Raw genomic sequence first — 22,531 nt, 5'->3', positions numbered from 1 at the left:
TTCGGTACTTTGTACTACATAAAAATCCGGGCCTTATACATGACCAATACAATGGTGGATGCACAACACTCACAACCTATGCAAATTTACGGTGTACACTGGCACTCATGAAGTTCCACAGCAGACGACACACTTGTTACCCACTCCTTACGACTCGTCACCGCCGACTTCGTCACGCCTGGGCACAGGAACACGCTAATTGGACCGTATATGATTGGAAAAGGGTGTGTTTGTCCGATAAATCACGGTTTGTGCTACGCCTCTCGAGCACGAGTGTGCATGTGTGGCGCCAACAGCACGAACTTATGGACCTCAGATGCATGGTTCGTACTGTACAGGCAGGTGGAGGCAGCTGAATGATTCATGGATGCTTTTGTTGATATGAAATGGAATAATTAATGTGCAGTTCGAAGAATAGAAAATGTTACAAAAAGTTTAAGTTCAACTTAGGAACAAACTCTTGCGCCATGTGCTTATGCATTCCGAAATACATTTCTCATCGACTAGTTACATCCGGTATTCAACCTAACTCACCGCCTCCTACACCTTCCCTTGTCTAAAGCGGTAAGTGACGTAATATACCCTTTCAATTCAGACGAAAAAAAAAAAACAGGAACCAGTTTACAAGGTTTACAGCTCTAAAACCGTCTCTTTCATTCGTTTATTCAGAAATACCCTTTTAGAGCCTGATTAAAAACGTCACAACATGTTCCCATAGCTTCATAAACACTCTTATTTGAATTCTTTCCCTCCTTCAAAGGTTGCATATCACATCAACCTAAGAAGATGCTCCTTGTGAATTCTATGGAAATTGTTAATCATGGCAGTAGGTTTTGTGCTTCCCAAAGTCTGTAATACGCGCTCAGAGCTCACAACACTACTGACAGAAAGAAGTGTTATTCATTTCCTTCCAGTAATTGCAGGCAAATGTTCCAGTTGGCGTCATTTGGGCAGGACAGAAGGGTGTAGTTGTCCCCTCCCTTGAGCTTGAGAAATACATATTGTTTGATCAAATGTGTAGCAATATAATAAAAAAGTTCGATGCCAGCTCGGGCCAAATTTTGTGATGGACAAACATCATGAGCGTGAGTTCTCACGTTTTCTCCCACTTTTCATTCCACCATTTCCTTCATTGCTTATCGTCACCGTCTCCTTTGTCCTCCCGAATAATCGTGGGACGAAAAACTTAAAGATTTCATTTTATTTTTTTACTAATAAAAATGAAACTATTATGTCGGCGGGGAATCTCCGCCTCCCTTTCCAAATCAGAGGAAAATCTAAAATGACGCTGGTGCTTGGGATCCCTGGTTTGATCCCACCTCGCGCCGTGTAGACTTTGTGGTGGACAAACACCGTGCTCGTGGGTTTTCTCGGGGTTCTCCCGTTTCCTCTCACTTTCTTCATTCCACTATTTTCACTGATCTCTCATCTTTCACTCACCCGTCTCCTTTAGCCTAACCTACATAACCATGGGACATAAAACTTAAATATTTCATTTCATTTCTAAAATGACGCTGCTTTTAACAACAAACCTATATAGTTACGATAGCACATTGCTAGAGCGCTTACGTTTCGTTCCAAGAGTCCAAGGTTTGATCCCAAGCCATAACAGTTGAGGGACGATATTGAGAGAGAGAGAGAGAGGGAGAGATTCAAATATGGAGACAGAAAGGAATGATTTACATATTCAAGTTTAGAATTGGAGAAAAAATTATCGGACAGCATCCGTATTATGATGAAAATTGTGACTTTGTGAGACAGAAGAAGGAAAGGTTCCGAACTGCGAGGATCACATTAGGCAGTTGATGAATTAAGATGGAGAATTCTTTTTAGAGCATCAGATGATTACGCAGGGAGAGAAAGATTTTAAGATCTGGAGAATTGAGAATTTAAAAAGATCTTTAGCCTCGAAGCCGGGTTTCGAACCATGAACCTTCAACTTATCCACTAAGCCACGGAGTATTCTACGTAGTCTGTTACATACTTTTCTTTTACCTAAGAGAATGGGATATTTCAAACGTTGACCCGATGGATTCGCCGTTCAAATGGGACGCAGATCTCTTGTACCATAGTTATAGGATGTATAATGAACTTCCTCTTGTTCAGGAACACTTTTAAGTCATTAAAAATTTATTCTTATTGTGTTCATTAACCTATATTTGATAGAACTGTATGATAAAATAGTGCCTAATACTTTGCGTCGTTGTCTGTTACATGAATGTTTAATGTAAGGGATTCCTACTTGGATAGTCTTAGGTTCGAATCCCGATCATTCTTATTGACTTTTTTCTACCCACGCTCATACTGTGGAATCAAGAAACTCAATTTTGAAGTAAATGTAGTCACAGCTAGTTTAGGACGAAATTATATTCAAATATGATATTTGTTACTACATGTTTTTCTTTAATTTACTATGATTCAATGCTGATATTAAATCCTACTACCTTTATGTAATTCATTTCCCTACATCATATCATGCTGAATCTTTGCACAACGACGAGAGTCGGACGGTAATTTAAAAAAAAAAATCACATTTTTACTATAATATATGTAACTTACAAGTTTATGCAAATTTATAACTTACAAATGGCTATGTTCACGTCGTGGCTTGTCAGGTGAGGGTTTAGTAAAGGGTGTTCCTTCCCTGGTGGTCCTAGGTTCGAATTTCGTCAATTCTTGTTACTTTTCTCTTTTAGTTGCACTTGGTTTATGCTTTGGATCTTTAAGCTTGAATCAAATATAGTATAAGCAGTGAATAAATTGTAGCTGACATTATTTTCAGATATGACATGTTAATATATGTTTTTCATTAGCTTACAATATACAACTTTAAAAATAATAGTACATTCAACTTTGTAGCAAAATTTAATTCACTAGCTGTTATTGTATTTGCTTCAAGCTTGAAGATCTGGAATGCATAAACTAAGTGCAGCTAAAAGAAAAAAAGCAACAACAATTGACGAGATTTGAACTGAGGAACACCAGCGTAGAAATCCCGGATTGACGAAATTCGAACCTCGGACCACCAGGGAAGGAATACCCTTCAGTAAACCCTTATCTGACAAGTCACGACGTGCACATAGCTATTTGTAAGTTACAAATTTGCGTAAATTTGTAAGTTACATATATTATACTAAAAAAGCGACTTTTTAATTACCATCCGACTGTCGTCATTGTGCAAACATTCAGCATGATATGATGTAGTTAAATGAATTACATAAAAGTAGTAGGATTTAATATCAGCATTGAACCATAGTAAGTTAAAGAAAGCATGTAGTAACAAATATCATATTTGAATATAATTTCGTCCTAAACTAGCTGTGAGTATATTTACTTCAAAATTGAGTTTTTCGATTGCACAGTATGAGTGTGGTTAGAAGAAAAAGTCAATGAGAATGGTCGGCATTCAAACCTAAGACCATCCAAGTAGGAATCCCTTACATTAAACATTCATGTAACAGACAACGACGCAAAGTATTTGGCACTATTTTATCATATAGTTCTATCAAATATAACTTAATGAACACAATAAGAATAAATTTTACTGACTTAAAAAGTGTTCCTGAACAAGAGGAAGTTCATTATACACCCTATAACTAAGGTACAAGAGGTCTGCGTCCCATCTGAACGGCGCATCCACCGAGTCGACGTTTGGAATATCCCATTCTAATAGGTAAAGGAAAAGTATGTGATAGGCTACTTAGAGTTCTCCGTGGCTGAGTGGAGCAGTTCACCGGTAGACGTGAAGGAGTGCGGACGTTTGCTCCTGCTCGTTGTGACTACCGACTCTCCAGTTCAGTGGGGCTAGCTAAGTGCTATTTCAATTGAATCTTATTAGTGCTATCTTGCTATAGTGAACAGCTTTGATACTTGTAGAGTATCTAGTTATTGTTTGAAAAGTTTTTTGTTTGATTTGGTGCGCATCATGTTTCGTGGTTTACGGCAGAACACAGTGAAACTTGCATTCGATAAAAGTACACGACAAACGACATACGCCCAACTGCTTTGGATAGCCATGTTTGACTGGATGAGCAGGTACATGTGAATTTGGATCAGATTGATGGTATTCAATTAAACAGTGAGGAATATTGCGTTTTCTTAAAATTTAGTTCTCCAGGAAAATTTGAACAATTTCTCCTCAATACACCTATTGAACTTCCCTTTTTGCATCAAGATGGCTCCCGGAGCTTTGTTTCAGTTCAAAATGCTTCAGATACTCTTACACGTGTGCGTATCACAGATCTCCCCCTTGAACTAGATGTTAGTTTTCTCAATTCTGCCCTCAGTAATTACGGAAGTGTGAAAAAGATAGAAAATGAGCAGTGGTTCCACAAGTACAGGTTTCCTGTGTTTAATGGCGTACGTATAGTGTCTATGGAACTCAAGAAGCATATTCCTTCGAAATTACTCATCCAAGGTTATCGAACAAGTGTTATATACCCTGGACAACCCCCAACTTGCTTCGCGTGCCACCAGATCGATTACACGATTAACTCCTGTCCCCGACGCCTACAGCGCTCCAAACATTTGAGTACAGCTCAATATATCCCTGTTATCTGGAAAAACTTTTCCTAAAACTTTTCGTTACTCAGCCGATCAGAGCTTTCAACCTGGTAACAGTACATTAACAACGACCTTATCTGACTCATTACCCTATGCCCAAAGTGCTCCATCGCTACAGGACCTCAATGAGTTTCCAGTGCTGACTGTGCCTACTCTCATGGATCGACCTGCGGATAACGGGATACACGACTCAATAACTAGTGCGTCCCCCGAAGATATAGGAGATCGCCCATGGTGCCTGATGTCAATGACCAGTGTTCGCTAATAAGTGTGTCGGCAACATGAGTGCTTCTCAGATACCGCCTACTAAAGTACTTCACGACATTCCGCCTCCATTATCTGAATCAGTAGATGCGGAAAGCAGCAAGACTGTGAGAACGGTTTATATAAGTGAAAAAGCAGGTAAGATTGCCTTGTCAACACACAAGAAAATCAAAACAAACACAGGTTAAGGGAAGGCTGTCGTGACACGTGACTCACGTGAGCCTGTTGTTAGTGCTTCGATTACATAATCGCAACCTAGCTTCTCAACCGCCCTTAACGATTCACTGCAAACAGACAGTGTAAAGAATCAACCTGAATAGTGTTGTTTTTTTCTTTTTTCTGTTTGTCAGGTCTCATCGTGCAGCTTGTTTATTTTGCAGCTCTAATAACTTTATTTACTTTCTATCAGCTGTGTATGTCTTACCCTACTATCACTGTTCGTGAAGTGGGTACTTTAAATTTAAATGGTATAACTAGTACTACTAAACAACGCTTGTTAAAAAACTTTATACGATTACATGACTTTGATATACTCAATTTGCAAGAACTAAAAATTGCCGATTTAAGTTTTATAGATCGGTATAATTGTTTTGTTAATCTTGGATATAGTGATAGAGGTACTGCAATATTAGTGGAGAAAGGAATCCATGTGCAACACCTTACTCGTTTACCGTCAAGCAATGGGCTGAGCCTTGTATGCGATAACATTCTATATGTAAGTGTGTATTGCCTCTCCGGCTTTCTACACAAAACTGACCGTGAAATTTTTTTAATGCTGATATCGTGCCTCTGTTTTCTATTCCGCATGCAAGTATTATCCTTGCTGGAGATTTCAATTCCATTTTGTTTTGTGACGATTCTACTGGTTATTTTAATAAATTCTTAGCGTTAGAAAGACTGGTCCACGGATTCCGATTAGTTGACATCTGGCGGTCCAAACGAACTGATATTTATACGCATGTCACTCCATCAGTGAAGTCAAGAATCGACAGGATCTATACCTCCTTCGATCTCGTACCTCGTGTGTGTGTGACATTAGTGTTCTTATGGCTCCGTTTAGTGATCATAGTGCTGTATCTATGTTGCTCAAATTCCCTCCCCCTCTCCTTGGTTTGAACCCAACGTTCGGCTCCTCTATCTGGAAACTTAATCCACAGCTTCTGAAATCTGATATTAAAAACTGTTACGAGAGAAATGGGGTTACTGGTGTCGACAACAGAGATATTTCGGCAGTTTAAATTAATGGTGGGTTCAATATGATAAGCATAAAATTAAATCCTTTTTCCCACTTTCACTTTCACTGCTGACTTAATGATATGTTTCAATCTGGCAATGTTATGCAAAATGATGGTATCATTATTTTAGTTCCAAAAAAAGGAGCCCAATCTCACATTTCTAATTTTCGACCCCTTACGCTGTTAAATACTGATGTAAAATTGTTGTCTAAAGTATATAAAGTACGTATGGAAAAAATTCTCGAGAAACTTTTAAGTGGTAAGCAAGCAGGCCTATCAAAAGAACATAATATTTATTATGCCCTGTGTAGCCTACGAGACATCATGGGATATTTTCAAGTGCAACAGCTCCCTGCCTGTGTCACTTCTATAGATTTCAAAAATGCTTTTGATTTTGTCGAGCATAACTATAATTATGCTGTATTACAAGCATTTGGTTTTGATTCACGCTTTTTTGATAATATTAAAAATTTATATCACAATGCAAAATCCCAGATCCATATCAATGGTTACTTTAGCTCACCCATATCTATCAAGGGAGGTATTCGCCGAGGACGTTCATTATCAATGTTGTTATTTGACTTAGTTCTTGAACCTTTATTGCAAAGTTTGTCCTGTTTTCCAGTCTCACATTTACATGATTTTCAAAATATTGTTTGTTTTGCTTTCGCTGATGATGTCTTAGTCAGTTGTACCACTGTTGCTCAGGTCAACTATGTGCACAAGTGCTTAAATAGCTATTGTAATGCTAGTGGAGCAAGTATTAATGTCAATAAAACGAAGTGTTTAACTTTTAATAATTGGGCTACTGTCAATAAAGGGTTAACAATCTGTCACTCAGAAATTGTGACGAAACTAAAAATTTTAGGCGTTAATTTTACGAGTAATCTTGATCCAGACTCTGAGGTAGTCTGGACGCCAATAATCAATAAAATCAGGACAGTTGTTCTCCAAAATCGTCATCGACACCTGAATTTAATTCAGAGAGTATGGTATGTAAATACTTATATATGTTCTCAATTATGGTATACAGCACAAGTGTGGCCACTTCCGGACATCTTTGCCAAAAAAGTGCAATCGATCATTGGCTGGTTTATTTATTGCGACTTTTTCTTTAGAGTTCCACAGGTAGTAATGGTGTTACCAGTAGACAATGGTAGCCTTGCTTTGATCAATGTACAACTCAAGTGTAAAATGTTATTTTTATTCCGTAGCTATAAATTGTATCATTTGGATCATAGTCATACACAACAATGGCTACAATGCTGGACGCCCACCTTACCTGCTCCAAATCCACCCAATGTTCCTTTCCTTCAACAAGCACCCTTATATGTATTTCAATTCGTCATAGCTTGGAGATATCTATCTAAACATGATGCGATCAGAGAAATCTGTTCTCGTGGTCTTTATCTGTATTTTTTAAAAAATGAACTCTATTACAACTACGATACGAGTACAGCAGAACCATAATACTTGTGACTGGAACCGCATATGGTTTAATATTCATAGAAACTTTCTTCCGACTTGTGTACGTAGTTTATGGTATAGTGTTGTGCATGATATTCATGCTAATAATCAACGTTTGTTCGACATCCATCGCCTAGCACATAATGCGTGTTCCCACTGTGGCCACCCCGATACAATTCTCCACAGATACACCTCTTGCCAGCTAGTAATGTCTGCGTGGTTAAAACTATGTGCTGTCCTTGCTATCGTATGTCGGACATCTCCACACCATTTTACACCTGATATTATTACCTTACCCGATTATCATTGGTACCCTTCAACCCGCAATAATGCTGTTATTTGGCTAATAGGACACACCTTATACTGTATTGATTCCAGTCGCAGTCACATAAGTGTCACGGATTATCATGAATTCTTAAAACGCACCAGGTGGAAAACTTTTGGTATAGTACCTTTCCACAAGAATTTCGCAAACTTTCTGACTCCCTCATTTTAACATGATATGACTAGTGTCATATCTGTGAGGTCATATTTGTAGCATCTCTAAATTTCTATATAATACTGCCTCTATTTTACAAGTTCTTCTCTATTTTAATAAGCTCAAGAAATGTAATATGATGTGATTTGTATCGTTCTTAAAGCATTTTTTATGTGCCAACATTCTACTTGTATTTGCCGTCTATGTCTTATGTCTAAACGACCAATTTCTTTCCGGTCTGTAAGTGACCTTGGGAAATAAAGATGCTTTAAAAAAGTGGATAAAATCATGGACTCGATAACTTCATGGCTCGTGGTTCGAAACCCGGCTCGGAAGCTAAAGATTTTTTAAATTCTTAATTCTCCAGATCTTAAGATCTTTCTCTCCCTTCGTAATCATCTGATGCTCTAAAAAGGTTTTCCATCTTAATTCAACAACTGCTTAATGTGATCCTCGCAGTTCGGAACCTTTCCTTCTTCTGTTTCACAAAGTCACAATTTTCATCATAATACGGATGCTGTCCGATAATTTTTTCTCCAATTCTAAACTTGAATATGTAAATCATTCCTTTCTGTCTCCATATTTGAATCTCTCTCTCAATGTCCTCCCTGAAGTGTTATGGCTTGGGATCAAACCTTGGACTCTTGGAACCAAACGTAAGCGCTCTAGCAATGTGCTAATGTAACTAATAAAAGTTTGTTGTTATAAGCAGCTTCATTTTAGATTTTGCCCAGATCCGGGGGGAGGGGGAGAGACGGAGATTCTCCGCCGACATAAGTTTTATTTTTTATTAGTAAAAAAATTAAATGAAATCTTTAAGTTTCCGTCCCACGATTATTCGTGATAGGGATGGGCACGAGTCGAGCTAAAACTCGACTCGACTCGAATTCCAGTCAAGGTACGAGTCGAGTCAAAGGTAATTTTCTCGAGTCGAGTTCCGAGTTGAATCACTGTTTTTGAGGTCGAGTTTCGAGTCGAGTCGAGTTTGATAAATTGTCCGCTTGTTCAGCTCGTTTTAACTCATTTTGAAGTTATAGCCTGATTACACTGGAAAGCGAAAGCCATGAGAAATGTAAGCAATAATATGGAATATTTTTAGTGTTGCTCATAAGAGGGGACACTGCTCGCATCTCGTCTCGTTTCGATAATGAGACAACAATAGATTTTTATAATGAGACAGCCCCAAATGTTGTGAATACAATAACAATATACTGTAATTCTTACCATCAAGGTTCAGACTTGCAGGGTCGAATTTTTGAGCCCAAACACAAACCCAACCCAGGTAGTGATATCAACTGGCTCGAACCAATTCCACTGAGAGAACAGCTCGAGCCTGTTCGGTTGGATGAGAGATTGACTCAAGCGGGTTCGGTTTGGGTGAGCAACCAGCTAGGTTAGGATCGGCTCAGGTCAGCCATTGGCTCGAGCGGGCTCGCTTGAGATGAAGGTTCGGCTCGGTAGGCGTGAGATGTGTTATTATGTTTTCAGCTCTATGGTGAACAAACCTTAAGCTGACCCATTTAAACCAATTGTACCATTGGAGTCTGCACAGACCATAAAATACGATCAAATGGATCAAATTTTGTTCGCTAGAGGTCAGATTTTGCGTTTAGGAAATTACTGTATATCTGGCTCAATTGGTTTCTTGTATCTGGATTCTCGTTTAAAGAAATCCTTGGCTTGAATGTGTAGAAAACTATTACGAATCTAAATTCTTGTACTGCCAGGTGTACATTTCTTGTATAACCAGGGATAAAAGTGGATCTGGAAAGTAGGGGGACGCATGACATCACGCCGTTCCTTATGCCCATCTTTGTCCATTGTAATTACTTTGGAAAGTGAGGGGACGTCACTAATATTTTCTGGAAGCGGGGGCACGGCGTCCCCCTATGTCCCCCTCACTTTTACTCCTGTGTATAACTATCTTGAAAAATAAATGGATTGAACCAGCGTTTGGTAGTTTCCATTGGTTCAGGTGGGTGGGGCGAAGGATCCCTTGCCCGTCTTTGGCAATGGCACTAGTACTCTAAATCATCTCCTTAACTTTAAAAGTTTTCTATGCATACAGAAAATCAATTGAAGAAATAATAAATTTGCTCCTACTGTTTGTTGAAGCTGAGGCAATCAAACTCGCCGAGAATAGACCCGGGACCGCACTATACAAGGTAAGTATATTCGCCATTTGGCAGCGAAGAGGTAGCATTCCTTGAGTGTGAATGATATTAGTAACAATTATCAACTTGTATAATTTGCGTCATATACTGTATATAAGGAAAAGTTGATAACAAAGTAACGCGTTGCATTTTAAAAGTAACTTAACGAACTAATTGAACTCTAGACCATTTTTCTGTCAAATTATGTTTTGATATCAATGAAATATTTTATCATTTTGCTTTTAATGTGCCCATATTATTCCACATTACCCAATGTCTAGTCAAATACATTTATGATCATTTATGAATGTTTACGCTTACGCTCTGAAACCTGAGAGAACCTCAGTGTGTCGTTGTTTCCCAAATTGATACTGATGAAACGCTTTTACTGATAAATCCAACAGAACAGCAGAGTCCAAGTGGGTTAATTGTCATTGGTATATATTTTCTCCAATGAAAATGTTCAAATCAAAGCACTATCTAAGGATTTAAAGACAACTTATAAAACAATTATTTTGCTTGTAGTGCTGTGTGGGTGTGACACATAGATTCTTACGTTAATATAAGAAAGCAAATTAAAAGCTATTGAAAGCAAACTTTTGAGATCAACTTTTGAGGGTTCGAGCAGATTCGGTTGGGTGAGCTGTTGGTTTGGCTCACTTCTCAGTTCGGCTAGATAGTGAATGAGCTGTGAGCCCAACCGCTCCAGTCATTGACAACCCTAAACCCGGGACGATCAGTTTTTAACATGTTTGGCTGGCACCTTATAAATTTTAACTATTTCTGGCTCGAGCCCGAATAGTTGCTCCTCCGGAACTCAAACCCAGAACCTCGTGAACGATGTCCCTCCTTGCCTCCTAGACTTCTCGACGACCGAAGCCGGCAGTTAACTAGTAAACAAATAATATAGTTTTTAGTATTCAGATATGTTTATAAATGTTCTTTTAATTTTATAATTATTATTTGTATCATCGATAATGAAATTATGTAGAGAAAAACTTAAAAAATCGTTTCATAGCCCGTGAGTGAAAAAGAGAAAAACAAATATTCCCTTTCTAAACCAAGAGGACAAAAGATTGTTCACCCACAGAGTTGATATATCAAATTCATCTGGGTGCCTTTTCTGCACAGTCAGAGGTACCCCAAAAGTACTCCGACATGTTTATGACAAGTGAGGTAGCCAATTTTTCATTTTCTTTCTCTTTGAATAGTCGGTATTGTGGGCGTCTTGAATTATACGAGTTCGATTAGGAGAGGAGAATGGACATGTGTAATAAACCAACATCCCCAAAGACCTTGCCTTCGACTCGATCGTCCGTTGCTACCCTTCATTGAGAAATTACCTTCCAAGACTTCCGTAGAATGATTCAAACAAAAATATTAATAAATGAATGTATGTGTGGTCAAGGCAAACGAAAAAAGAAATACATAGTATTGTGCTGTTTGGAGGGACAAGTAGCCTGCCAATTCCCCTAAGAACGATTAATTTTCTTGTTACTCTTAAAACTATTTTCATTTGCTTGTATGATTTATAATCAATAGCGTACCTACGATAAGTTTTGCGTAAGTGGTGTAAACACCTCCGCAGTACTTATCAATACATTACATATCATATAATCATTTGTATTGACTTCTGAGAGAGGGGAAAAGGTAGCTCTGTGATAGAGTATTCCTCTCCGGTGCGAAAGGAGCCTGGTTCGATCCCAGGCCATGCGAATTAGTGGCTGTCAACATGGTGTCCACGGATTTACTCAGGGCGCTCCTACACTTTCATCCCAGTACTCTTCATAATAATTTACTTTCTTCATTCAGTCGTTCCTTTTAATCTAAAGGGGTATGTAAAGCTAGAAAAATTTTTCAGACAATAGAAAGTGTTGATAGTAACAAAACTTTTCACATGTTCGCATTCTTGATCTATTCCACTATGCTATAGAAGATATGCTTGTGTATCAATAATTTTGTCAACACTTTTTAAATTAGAAATTTGTCATTTTTAAAAAAGAAATTGTAAGTATATTATACTTATGTGGAGTGTATCGAGTTGATATTTTATTAAATTAATATTTTGTATATAAATATGACATTGATTTAATACGGGAGGAGGGAAGAAAAATTCATTTCGCATTAGAGCTAATTTAAAATGACGTCGTTTTCATCTTTATTTTAATATGTAATACATATATGATTGAATTTCTGCTTTATTTACAATAATTTCTAAAATAATTTGCAGCATAAGCCACTTTCACTTTTGTCAATTATTTCCCAATTTCTACTTGCGTGATAGACCCTGCACCCTAAATATACTATCTGAAGTCTAGGAAGAGATTACATTCCTTACACTTAATAGAATAGAATGAAATAGAAACAACCGTTTGGCCTGCTGTAAAGGTCAAGTTCGTGGCATAGAAATTGTTACACAAAATCTAAGTCCAAATTAATCACAAACTCTTGCCCCGTTTTCTTATGCATCCAGAAATACATGTCTCAATAGATTAGTTGCTTCTGGTACGATCCACCTCCAACTCCTCCACTTCACCACCTCTACTTGTCTAAAGCAGTGTGTGTGACGTAGTACACTCTTTCCATTCAGACAAAAAAAAAAGGTTTAAAATTTTATACAGTTTATACAGTTATCAAGTTTACAATGTTATAGCTCTAAAACAGTCTTTTTCATTCGTTTGTTCTGAAATATCTTTTAATAGCCTAAATTAAAAAAAAAAGTCACACAAATTTCCCATAGCTTCATTAATACCTTTAGTTTCATTCTTTCCCTTCTTTAAAGACTGCAAGCTAGTAAGACGCTCCCTAAGAATTGTATGAAAATTGTCAATAACGGCAGTAAGTTTTGTGCTTCGTAAAGTCTGTAATGCACAGAGCTCGAAAATATCTACTGACAGAAATGAGTGTTATTCAATGATTTATTTAATTTCTTTTCAGTAATTGCAAGCAAATGATCCAAGAGCGTCATTTGGGCAGGACAGGAGGGTATAATTTCTCCTCCCTTGAGCTTCATAAATACATATTGTTTGATCAAATGTATAGTAATACACTAATAAAAAAGTGAAAATCTTATGTCGGCGGATAATCTACCCCCCCAATAAAATATAAAATGACACTGCTTTTAGCAACAAACCTATAGAGTTACGATAGCACATTGCTAGAGAGCTTACATTTGGTTTCAAGAGTCGAAGGTTTGATCTCAAGCCATATCAGTTCCTGGGCGATATTGAGAGAGACAGAGAGAGAGCGATTGAAGTATGGAGACAGAGAGGAATGATTTATATACACAGATTTAGAACTGGGGAAAAATGATCGGACAGCATTATGACGAAAATTGTGATTTTTATGAAACAGAAGAAGGGAAGGTTTCGAACTGCGAGGATCACATTAGGCATTTGTCGAATTAAGGTGGAGAACACTGCTTAGAGCATCATATGATTACGAATAGAGAGAAAGATCTTGAGAACTGAGGAATTAAGAATTTAAAAAATCTGCAACTCCCTAGACGGGTTTCGAACAGCGAACCTTGTAGTTATCGAACCATGACTTTATCCATTCTGCTACGGAGAACTCTGTACTCAGTCACATACATTTCCTTTAGCTATGTTGAAAGCTAACTTAATGGGATATTCCAAAAGTTGACTTGGTGGATACGCGTAACTACTACTAAATGGAAACCGAAATTGGAACTGCGATTTTATTGGGTATACGCTACCGAGGGTTCCGTGAACTATGTGTTTGTGTGTGTGTTTATAAGCGGAAATGAAATTTTTAAGTTTTACGTCTCATGAATATGTCGACTAAGCTAAATAAGGCGACATGCGAAGTAAGAGCGAACCATTGAGAACCGCAGCTGTTATTTTTTAATCTCTCCTGTATTGTGTTGCAATTGTGTTTTTTCACACCAATACGGGTAGCTATTTTATGTTATTTGGGGAATGAAAAAAAAAGAGGTCGTAACATGGTACAAAAACTAAAACTTTCATAAAAGCGTGTATTACCCATAAACTATAAGTCCTAGGTAAAAGCAAATATGATATTCGTATTTACCATGTCCAAACCCCTATATACGAAGTGTCATCTTAATTGGCTGAAATTGTCATAAAAGGGCGTATACCACATAGACTATAACCCCTAGGTAAAAGCAAATATTATATTCGTAATCACCATGTTCAAAAACTCCTATATACCAAGTTTCATAAAATCGGTTACTGAAAGGACATACCCCACATAAACTATAAGACCTAGATAAAAGCAAATATTATGTTCGCTGTCAGAATGTTCGAAAACCTCTAGATACTGAGTTTCATCTGAATCGGCTAAAATTGTCATAGAAAGGGCATATCCCACATAAAGTGTAAGGCCGAGGTAAAAATAAACATAATATTCGTAATCAGCATGTTCAAAAACCCCTATATACTGAGTTTCATCTAAATCGGTTAAAATTGTCATAGAAAGGGCGTATCCCACATAAATTATAAGACCTAGGTAAAAGCAAATATATTCGTAATCAGCATGTTCGAAAACCTCTATATACCATGCCTCATCCAAATCGGCTAAAATTGTCATAGAAAGGGCGTATCCCACACAAACTCTAAGGCCGAGGTAAAAATAAGCATAATATTCGTAATCAGCTTGTTCGAAAATCTCTAGATACAGAGTTTCATTTAAATCGGCTAAATTTGATATAAAAGGACGTATCTTACATAAATTGTAAGACCGAGGTGAAAATAAATGTGATATCCGTAATCAGATGGTTCAAAAACCCCTATATACCGAGCTTCATCCAAATCGGCTAAAATTGCATAGAAAGGGCGTAACCCACTTAAACTATAAGAGCTAGGTAAAATTATATTCGTAATCAGAATGTTCAAAAATCCCTATATACCGAGTTTCATTCAAATTGGCTAAAATTTACATATAAGGGCGTATCCCACATAAATTGTAAGGCCTAGGTAAAATTAATACCATATTCGTTATCAACATGTTTGAAAATTTTTAGATACCGAGTTTCGTTTAAATTGGCTAAAATTGTTATAAAAGAGCGTATCCCACATAAACTAATATAATATTTGTAAATACCATGTTCGAGATATAGGTTGTAGAAAAACGAGGTTTCAGCTTTTGGGTTAAATACAAGTGCTTTTATCCTTTTGTAATAAGAGGCGAAAATAAGCTCCATGGTCTTTTACAATCTCTGCTATGCTAATTAGGGGTTGGGAGATGTGTTCATAGTCTTACGTATTCTGTGCTATGTTACACAGGGGCTGATAAAAGTTTATTATTAGCTATTGGTTTATAGTCTTATGTATTCTCTTCTGTGTTAAATAGGGGTTGAAATAATAAGTCATACTCTTTTGTTAGCTCTGCTATGTTAACCCCTTCTGCATGATTTTTTTTCTTTTAGCGAGAAAAGATAATCAGTATTGGAAATCCTCATATGGGAGCTTGAAAAATGAATTAAAACTTGAATTTTAGATTTTTCACTTAATTCCGGCGAGAAATAAGTAAGCGCTATATATGACACACTTACAACTCACAAAGAACATGCCAGATGACACCAAAATCTGTTATTCATACACGTCAATATCTCACTGAGCAGGCAAAACATTCATTTGGTGCCTTTGATAAATCACACAAAAGCTAAAGTGAAAAAAGTATGTGCCATATATGACACGGCATACGGTAAGGGTTAAATAGTGGTTGAAAAATAGGCTATACTCTTTTATCAGCTCTCTATGTTGAAAAAATGATTGTAGGCTTTCTTCTGTAATCTCTACCATGTTATATAGGAGTTGAAAAAAGTGGCCGTAAAAGAGAATGAATTTTACGGGGGTACTCAGTTTTCCGTAGCTGGGTGATACGCATGACATAGGGGTTGAGAAAATAAGCTATAATATTTTGTCAGCTCTGTTATGTTCGTAGGCTGATGTTGTGTGTAATGTTTCTGCGCATGCGTGCTTTCGTAGTCCTCGAGTGGTCGTAAAAGGCTACAGCCTTTCTGCTGTTCATAGCGTTGAATAGACTGTTCCTGGTGCCGGAACTGGTGCTGAAACCGGGACCGGAACCGGATTTATACCGAAAGTGATCATAAAAGGAAATGAATAAAGTATTCGTACTCTTCTTTATCTGTAAAAAATGTGGTCGTAAAAGGCTACAAAAAGTTACTAGGTCTGGTTACAAAAATTATCGAAAACCTGGTACAAAAAACATCCCAAGTGCCACCACTCTACTCATGTACCTTAACGAAGCATACATATAACCTCCATTTAAAAAATTGGCAACAAGAATTGAAGCTCTTTTCTATCTTGAAAGGAATTTCCCTACAAGCTGGTTACATGATTCTTTTTTCACACGATGCACTGCCTGATCAGCAAGGAAGGCCTTCCCTCCCATGAAGCCATGGAGATGCCAGAAGAGGTGATAATGAAAGTTATGGAAAATACGTTTATTAAGAAAAGGTTTCATACAGAACCTCATGGTGAGTCAGCAATGTCCGTTGAGCGACATTTGCGCGCGTACCCTCGTCAATATAAATGCATAATATATTTTGAATATTTCTGGATACTTGCGGAAAAAGTTGCGATGCATTTTACGGAGTTCAAAATTGAAATTATCACAATGATGATTTCATTTCAACATGATGAATCAACTCTACCATTGAACACCATATCAGCAACACCGTCTTCAAAGGACTTTGAAAACCATCCTGGATTTTAATCAAGATATAACTACTGTCATGAATGTTTATAATTATAGTACCAGATCCATTTTTAACATGAAATGATAATTCGATTTGGGAAACTTTCCAGACTATTCCTTTCATCTCAATATGATGGATCAAACCGATTAGAGAATTGCGAACTTCCAGACGGCTATTCTTCTTGACTGGTGGCACCTATGAGTCCTAACTTTTTCACCTTACAGATTGCACGGATCCACCGAGGGACAGTGGCATTGTATGAGACTAACTAGTCTCCAAAGGTACGATCACTTTTGCGAGTGTTTCTGAGAACATCCAAACATGATATTGGTCTGTGGCCATGGGAATCATTTTACAATGCTGTGTCACTGGAGCGATATTTGACAAACTAACGCAAATGGTGCGCTCAATCGCCATTCCTAGACCAAATATACTACTAATTTTTTTCCGCTTGCTGTACTGATTGCCCCAGTCTGACTTCATAAAGAAAAATCACTCACAATTTCATGTTCTGGATGGTGCACTTTTATACGTCTCTGTTCAAGAACGCACTATCTCATGATTATCTGGGAAATACAAAGTATCTGCTGAACATATACAGAGTTTGAGAAGTTAGATGCATGACCTTAATCCTGCCCTGTATTTTGTTCTGAGCTTAGTTTCTCACCATACGTCAAAGCAGACCTTTCATTCCCTGCAATCTAATATACTGTGCATAGAGGCGTGAAATATTAGGTGCAGTAACTAATTACTTCACTTTGGTTGCTTTGTTTAATTATTTCGTTTAAAATTAAAATCTTTTCGAGTTATGATATCCAAGTAACTTGTTAAGTCAATTTAAATTTTAAGTAGTTTTCCTGTTGTCTGATGATGATGATGATGACGTAGTACTGAATATTTTGTGTCGCATCCGTAATCGAAGATGGAAGCACACACACTAAATTTATTCATGGAAATCAATCGGTTACATATGTTCCATATTTCTTTTCTTTCTTTTTGTTAAAAAATTGTATTGTATATTGTGTATACACACAAATTATTCCAGAAAAATATTGTGTATTCTAAAGATGGAACTTAGTCCTTCGCTACGCTTAGACCTTCCCATACATGCTCTCTTTCTTCGTGACTAAGGTTACTAGATATTTAGGGGGAAAATGGAAAATATTACTAATATGTAATATTCAACATGTAAAATATGTGATATTCAATGAAAAGACTGGTGGCAGAAAAACGTAAAATTTACGTGGAAAACGTGCTCGAAGCAACTCTAGCAATAGCAAAGAATATATAGTTTTTATCATGAGCACATGATTTGTTACTACAAGGGTTGCACTGAAAGTTTCAGGAAAATAATAGAACACAAGAACATCAAAGTACAGCAATTTTTATCGTTTTTCAAAGTACTCCTCCTGTACAGCAATGCATTGTTTCATGCGAGAGAACAGTGCTGTCCAAATGGAGGCCTGCGAGCCGCATGCGGGCCACCAAACCATTTTCTGCGGCCCACAAAGCTCTCAAGATTTACGATTGTTATTACTGATACTATTTTTATTTATGGTTATTCATTCTTTTAATCTTTCCACTCTCCTTTCGAAATAAGGCATCTATTTAGCGATTCTGTACAACAAAAAGGCCCGGGAATCCACGGTAAAACCTTTCAATAAATCTTGGAGTTTGGTCGGAAAAGAGTGTCAGCGTTTGATAGTACTTATTTGTGTGAAAGTGCATTTTCCACCATGAAAATTGTGAAGAATCGCTTCAGAAGCTGCCTTGGAGATTCTTCTCTTTTACATCTTCTGCGGCTCACAACAACACAGGAATGGATGTAGATATCCCAGTCCTTGTTAACATTGCTAGTCAATTTCATTTGTCACGTTGAATAGGTATATAATATTTCAAATATATTTTTTAAACATTTTTCTTTTCCAGCGTAATAATAATAATAATAATAATAATAATAATAATAATAATAATAATAATAATAATAATAATAATAATAATAATAATAATAATAATACGTGCGGCACTCCACTTTACTAGTAAAGACGGTTATGGCCCTCAGGCTCATTGTAACTTGACACCAGTGCGATAGAACCACATCTTGAAACAGTTATGCCACTCCGAAGTTGGCACCTGTGAAACATGCCTCGATGTCTTCTTCTGGAGTGCAAAAGCACTTCCCACGCAACATGTTCTTGATTGTTGGGAACAAAACAAATCACTAAGGACTAAATCAGGGGAATAAGCTGGATGTATCATGACTTCAACCCTTTCCTGGTCCAGAAAATCACTAGTAGCAGCTGCTGTATGCGAGCTGGCATTGTTGTGATGCAGAATGATTCGACGCTTGGGGTTGGACTGTTCGCTCACATTCAGTACTTCTGGTACACATTCTGCATTGACTATTCTACGACTCTCCATTGGGACAGTTGCAGTATGACCTGATTTGTCAAAAATGAAGCAATTATTTGTTTGGAGACACTGCGTGCACGAACAACTTGGTTGGTTTAGGTTCATCACGGAACACCTACACAGCAGATTGTTGCTTTGCTTCTGGTTAGTATGCGTAAATCCACGTTTCATCAGTTGTTACGATGTTAAACACCAAATTAGATTATTCAGACTTGAACCATTTCGTCATAGTTTTGTACCACTTCACACGTGCTTGAGTTAAATTGTGTGGATCCAACAAGTGCGAAATTTCTTCACACCTAAATGATCATGCCATATTGTATGTATTTGGCTCATGCTAATGCCTAAGATCCCCTGAATTTCGCGATAAGTCACATGTCAATCAGTGTTAATTATGTTAATTCACGAACAGCTTCAATGTTTGGGCACAATGGCTGTCGACGGACAAACTGCACGATCCTCATTACTCAGGCTGACCTGACCACATTTGAATTCCTGAAACCACCTGTAAACTGTCGCCTGGAATGAGGCTTCATCAGAAAAAGTATCAGTCATCCGACGAACACGCTCCCGCTGTATTAACCCTTGGTGAAAATCGTAATAAATCGTGGCACGGAAGTGCTCTATCGTTAGGTCCATTTTTATTACGACCACCTCACTTCAAACTGGTGTCCTACAACGACAAAGATTCCGAGTTACATACGGATTTGCATTTAGAATGAACGAAGATGACAATTGATAATTATAAGGAAATCTAACAGATTACATTGTTCACAGTACGTGATTCCCGAAACTTTCAGTGCAATCCTTGTATTAGTAGATCTACTATTTTCATGAACTTCACCTTTTAAAAAAGACTTCATAAAACATGTTCATTTGCGGAGAGAATTAACCCTTTAAGCAGCGACGACACAAGAGGGGGTCAAGGTATCAAGGGCGCCGGTCCCTACGCCTTTTCCCCATGACGTAGTTTAAGCAATATAAAACAATTTTTTTCGGTACACAAATACTGCTTCCCTCCAAAGAAAAATATGCGGTGCCCCTCCATCTGCCTTCAAGTAACTCAGGACAACCTTCTAATTTTCAAAATTCTGATGAAACTGCTACTTCCTTAGTCTATTAATTTTTTCATGCTTAACCACTTGCCTTAATCATCTATCTCTTTTAGCCTGCTAGTCGTAATTTAAGCCTTAAACTAATGATTTAATTTAATTTCAAGCAATTTATGTTGTGAAACTACATATTTTTAAACATACCTGTCGAATATATTTTGTGTAGTTGCCAGTTGCAGATGTATATTTTGAGGTATCCCTTATTTTAAAGTTTACCTCTCCCTTCTGTGAAATCAACACTCCAGCCACATCGGGACTGTTAAAGATAGCAGCAACATGAAGTGGTGTGGCACCAATATTGTCAATAGGATCTACTTTTGAGTTCTTTTTATTCACTAAAAAATCTGCTAACTCTTTGTTATTGTGCCAGGCTGCCAAATGAAGCATTGTGGTGCCATTCACGTCCTTGACATCGGGGTTCAGAGGTGGATTCCAACGCTCAAGTGCTTTTTCACTGTTATCCCTTGCATACGCCCACAGTTTCCTATTTAACTTTTCAACGATTTCAGTATACTTTTCACCAGTATCCGTAGATAAAGAACTTGATGCTGCGTGCATTCTAGAAGATATTGACAGAAATTGGAGTATATTAACTTACAACACTTAATAATAATTGCTACACTACATTTATGTTTCTAATTTTACAAAGAATGAAGGTAAGTAAAACTTTGTCTGAAAGTTGTTAGGTGATAAATATGACCTTCACATCAAAATAGACAAGTAAGACCGACGCATAGGCATCGGCTACATGGCTGCACCGGGATTCAAGCATCCATGGGAGTTTGCAATTAGTGCTCAGCACCCATTGGATTACTCCGTTGAGATTAACCTCGAAATTTTCCCCATATATGCAATGAAGAACTGGATTATAAAATGTGAGCTTTACAAATGAATATGCAATCTTAAAACTTACGTTAAAGCAGTGCAAACACATGTGAAATGGAAGAATGTTTCGGTGTTTAGTTTAAGTTTTGTCCAGTGCTAATAATACGTATTTGAAAAAGCTCACACCTTTGCAGTTTAAAGATAATTTCACAGTTAATTTTATTTCAGTAGCCTCTGTCATCTTGGTGATCCTTCATGTCTGTCAGGGAGAGTAATTCAAGACGAGGGGACGACTGGTATATTGAATCTATTTAAAATGTTACAGTACAAAACAGTGTGATTTATTTTATATGTACTGTTGAAAAAATTAAGTCACTGACCATGTACCGACATTAGTGTCGTTTTATTTCCTCATGCGCGTTTTCTTCAACAATTAAAAAGTGGAAAATTTCCTCAAATATTTTATCTTGCTCTTGATCATCAACTGAGGATGGAGTTCCCTCGTGGCTATATTGTTAGCATACGGATAATTGACGTGGAACACGGGGCTTCGATTCCTGGTGGAAGAATAAATGGTTCGGATACCACATAAGCTGTAAACCCACGTCTCATATAGCCTTGCTGTGAAAAGGGCCGCTAAACTCAACTCAAATCAATTGAGCTGGGAATCAATGACAGGGAGAAAAATCTCGACTAACAACCAGAGCGGGGGTATGTAATTTTTATTATGTGATAAAATAAATGCAGGATTGACACAAGTTAGATAAAATATTACCGTCATCAAGGGCGCCGATCCTGGGGGGCTGAGCACCCCCCAAAAGCTCATGTGGGCCCCCTACTGTATTTGTGAATATACAATATTTGGCATAATTTGAGCGCGATTTGTCTTAAAATCTTCATATATATGTATGACCGTCATGTATGAAATTTAGCATTCATAAAAATAGTTTTCTATGAAACATTTATATGAAAGGAACTCAATATTCCTGAACACTGTAGCATGTGTTGTCAATTTAAAATTAAATCATAGCAATTGTTCAATAATCACGTCGAAAATGTTACTCATGATGCTTTTAAATTATCAAGATTCATAATTAGAAGACGCAAAAATTTAAACAATATTGCTACATTCATAAAAATGTATTACTTGTATGTAATCTCCAAGTTGGAATATGCTGTTGAGATTTGGAACCCCCCAGTACAAAAGTATACCAACAAATTGAAAACGTTCAATCAAAATTTCCAGTTCATCAGGGTATTTGATATACAAGGTAACATGAACTTATTCCTCACTTGAAAACTATAGCACACTAGCGAAC

The 22,531-nt window shown here is 37.3% G+C and overlaps 1 protein-coding gene across 4 annotated transcripts in view; it reads right to left on the bottom strand.

Annotated features, from left to right (window-relative positions):
* The window catches only part of LOC145686206 (uncharacterized), a 199,645-nt gene that overhangs the window by 121,039 nt on the left and 56,075 nt on the right, over positions 1-22,531 (bottom strand). For all 4 annotated transcript variants that reach the window (XM_081759255.1, XM_081759253.1, XM_081759254.1 and 1 more), the window contains exon 3: positions 20,532-20,946. In XM_081759255.1, coding sequence (XP_081615381.1) covers positions 20,532-20,946 — 415 coding nt within the window. The remainder of the gene's footprint in view (positions 1-20,531; positions 20,947-22,531) is intronic.

The sequence above is a fragment of the Thermobia domestica genome, chromosome 5 (assembly GCF_964235325.1).
Source record: "Thermobia domestica chromosome 5, izTheDome1.hap1.1, whole genome shotgun sequence".
Taxonomy (NCBI): domain Eukaryota; kingdom Metazoa; phylum Arthropoda; class Insecta; order Zygentoma; family Lepismatidae; genus Thermobia; species Thermobia domestica.
This window is presented reverse-complemented; position numbering and strand designations above follow the sequence as displayed.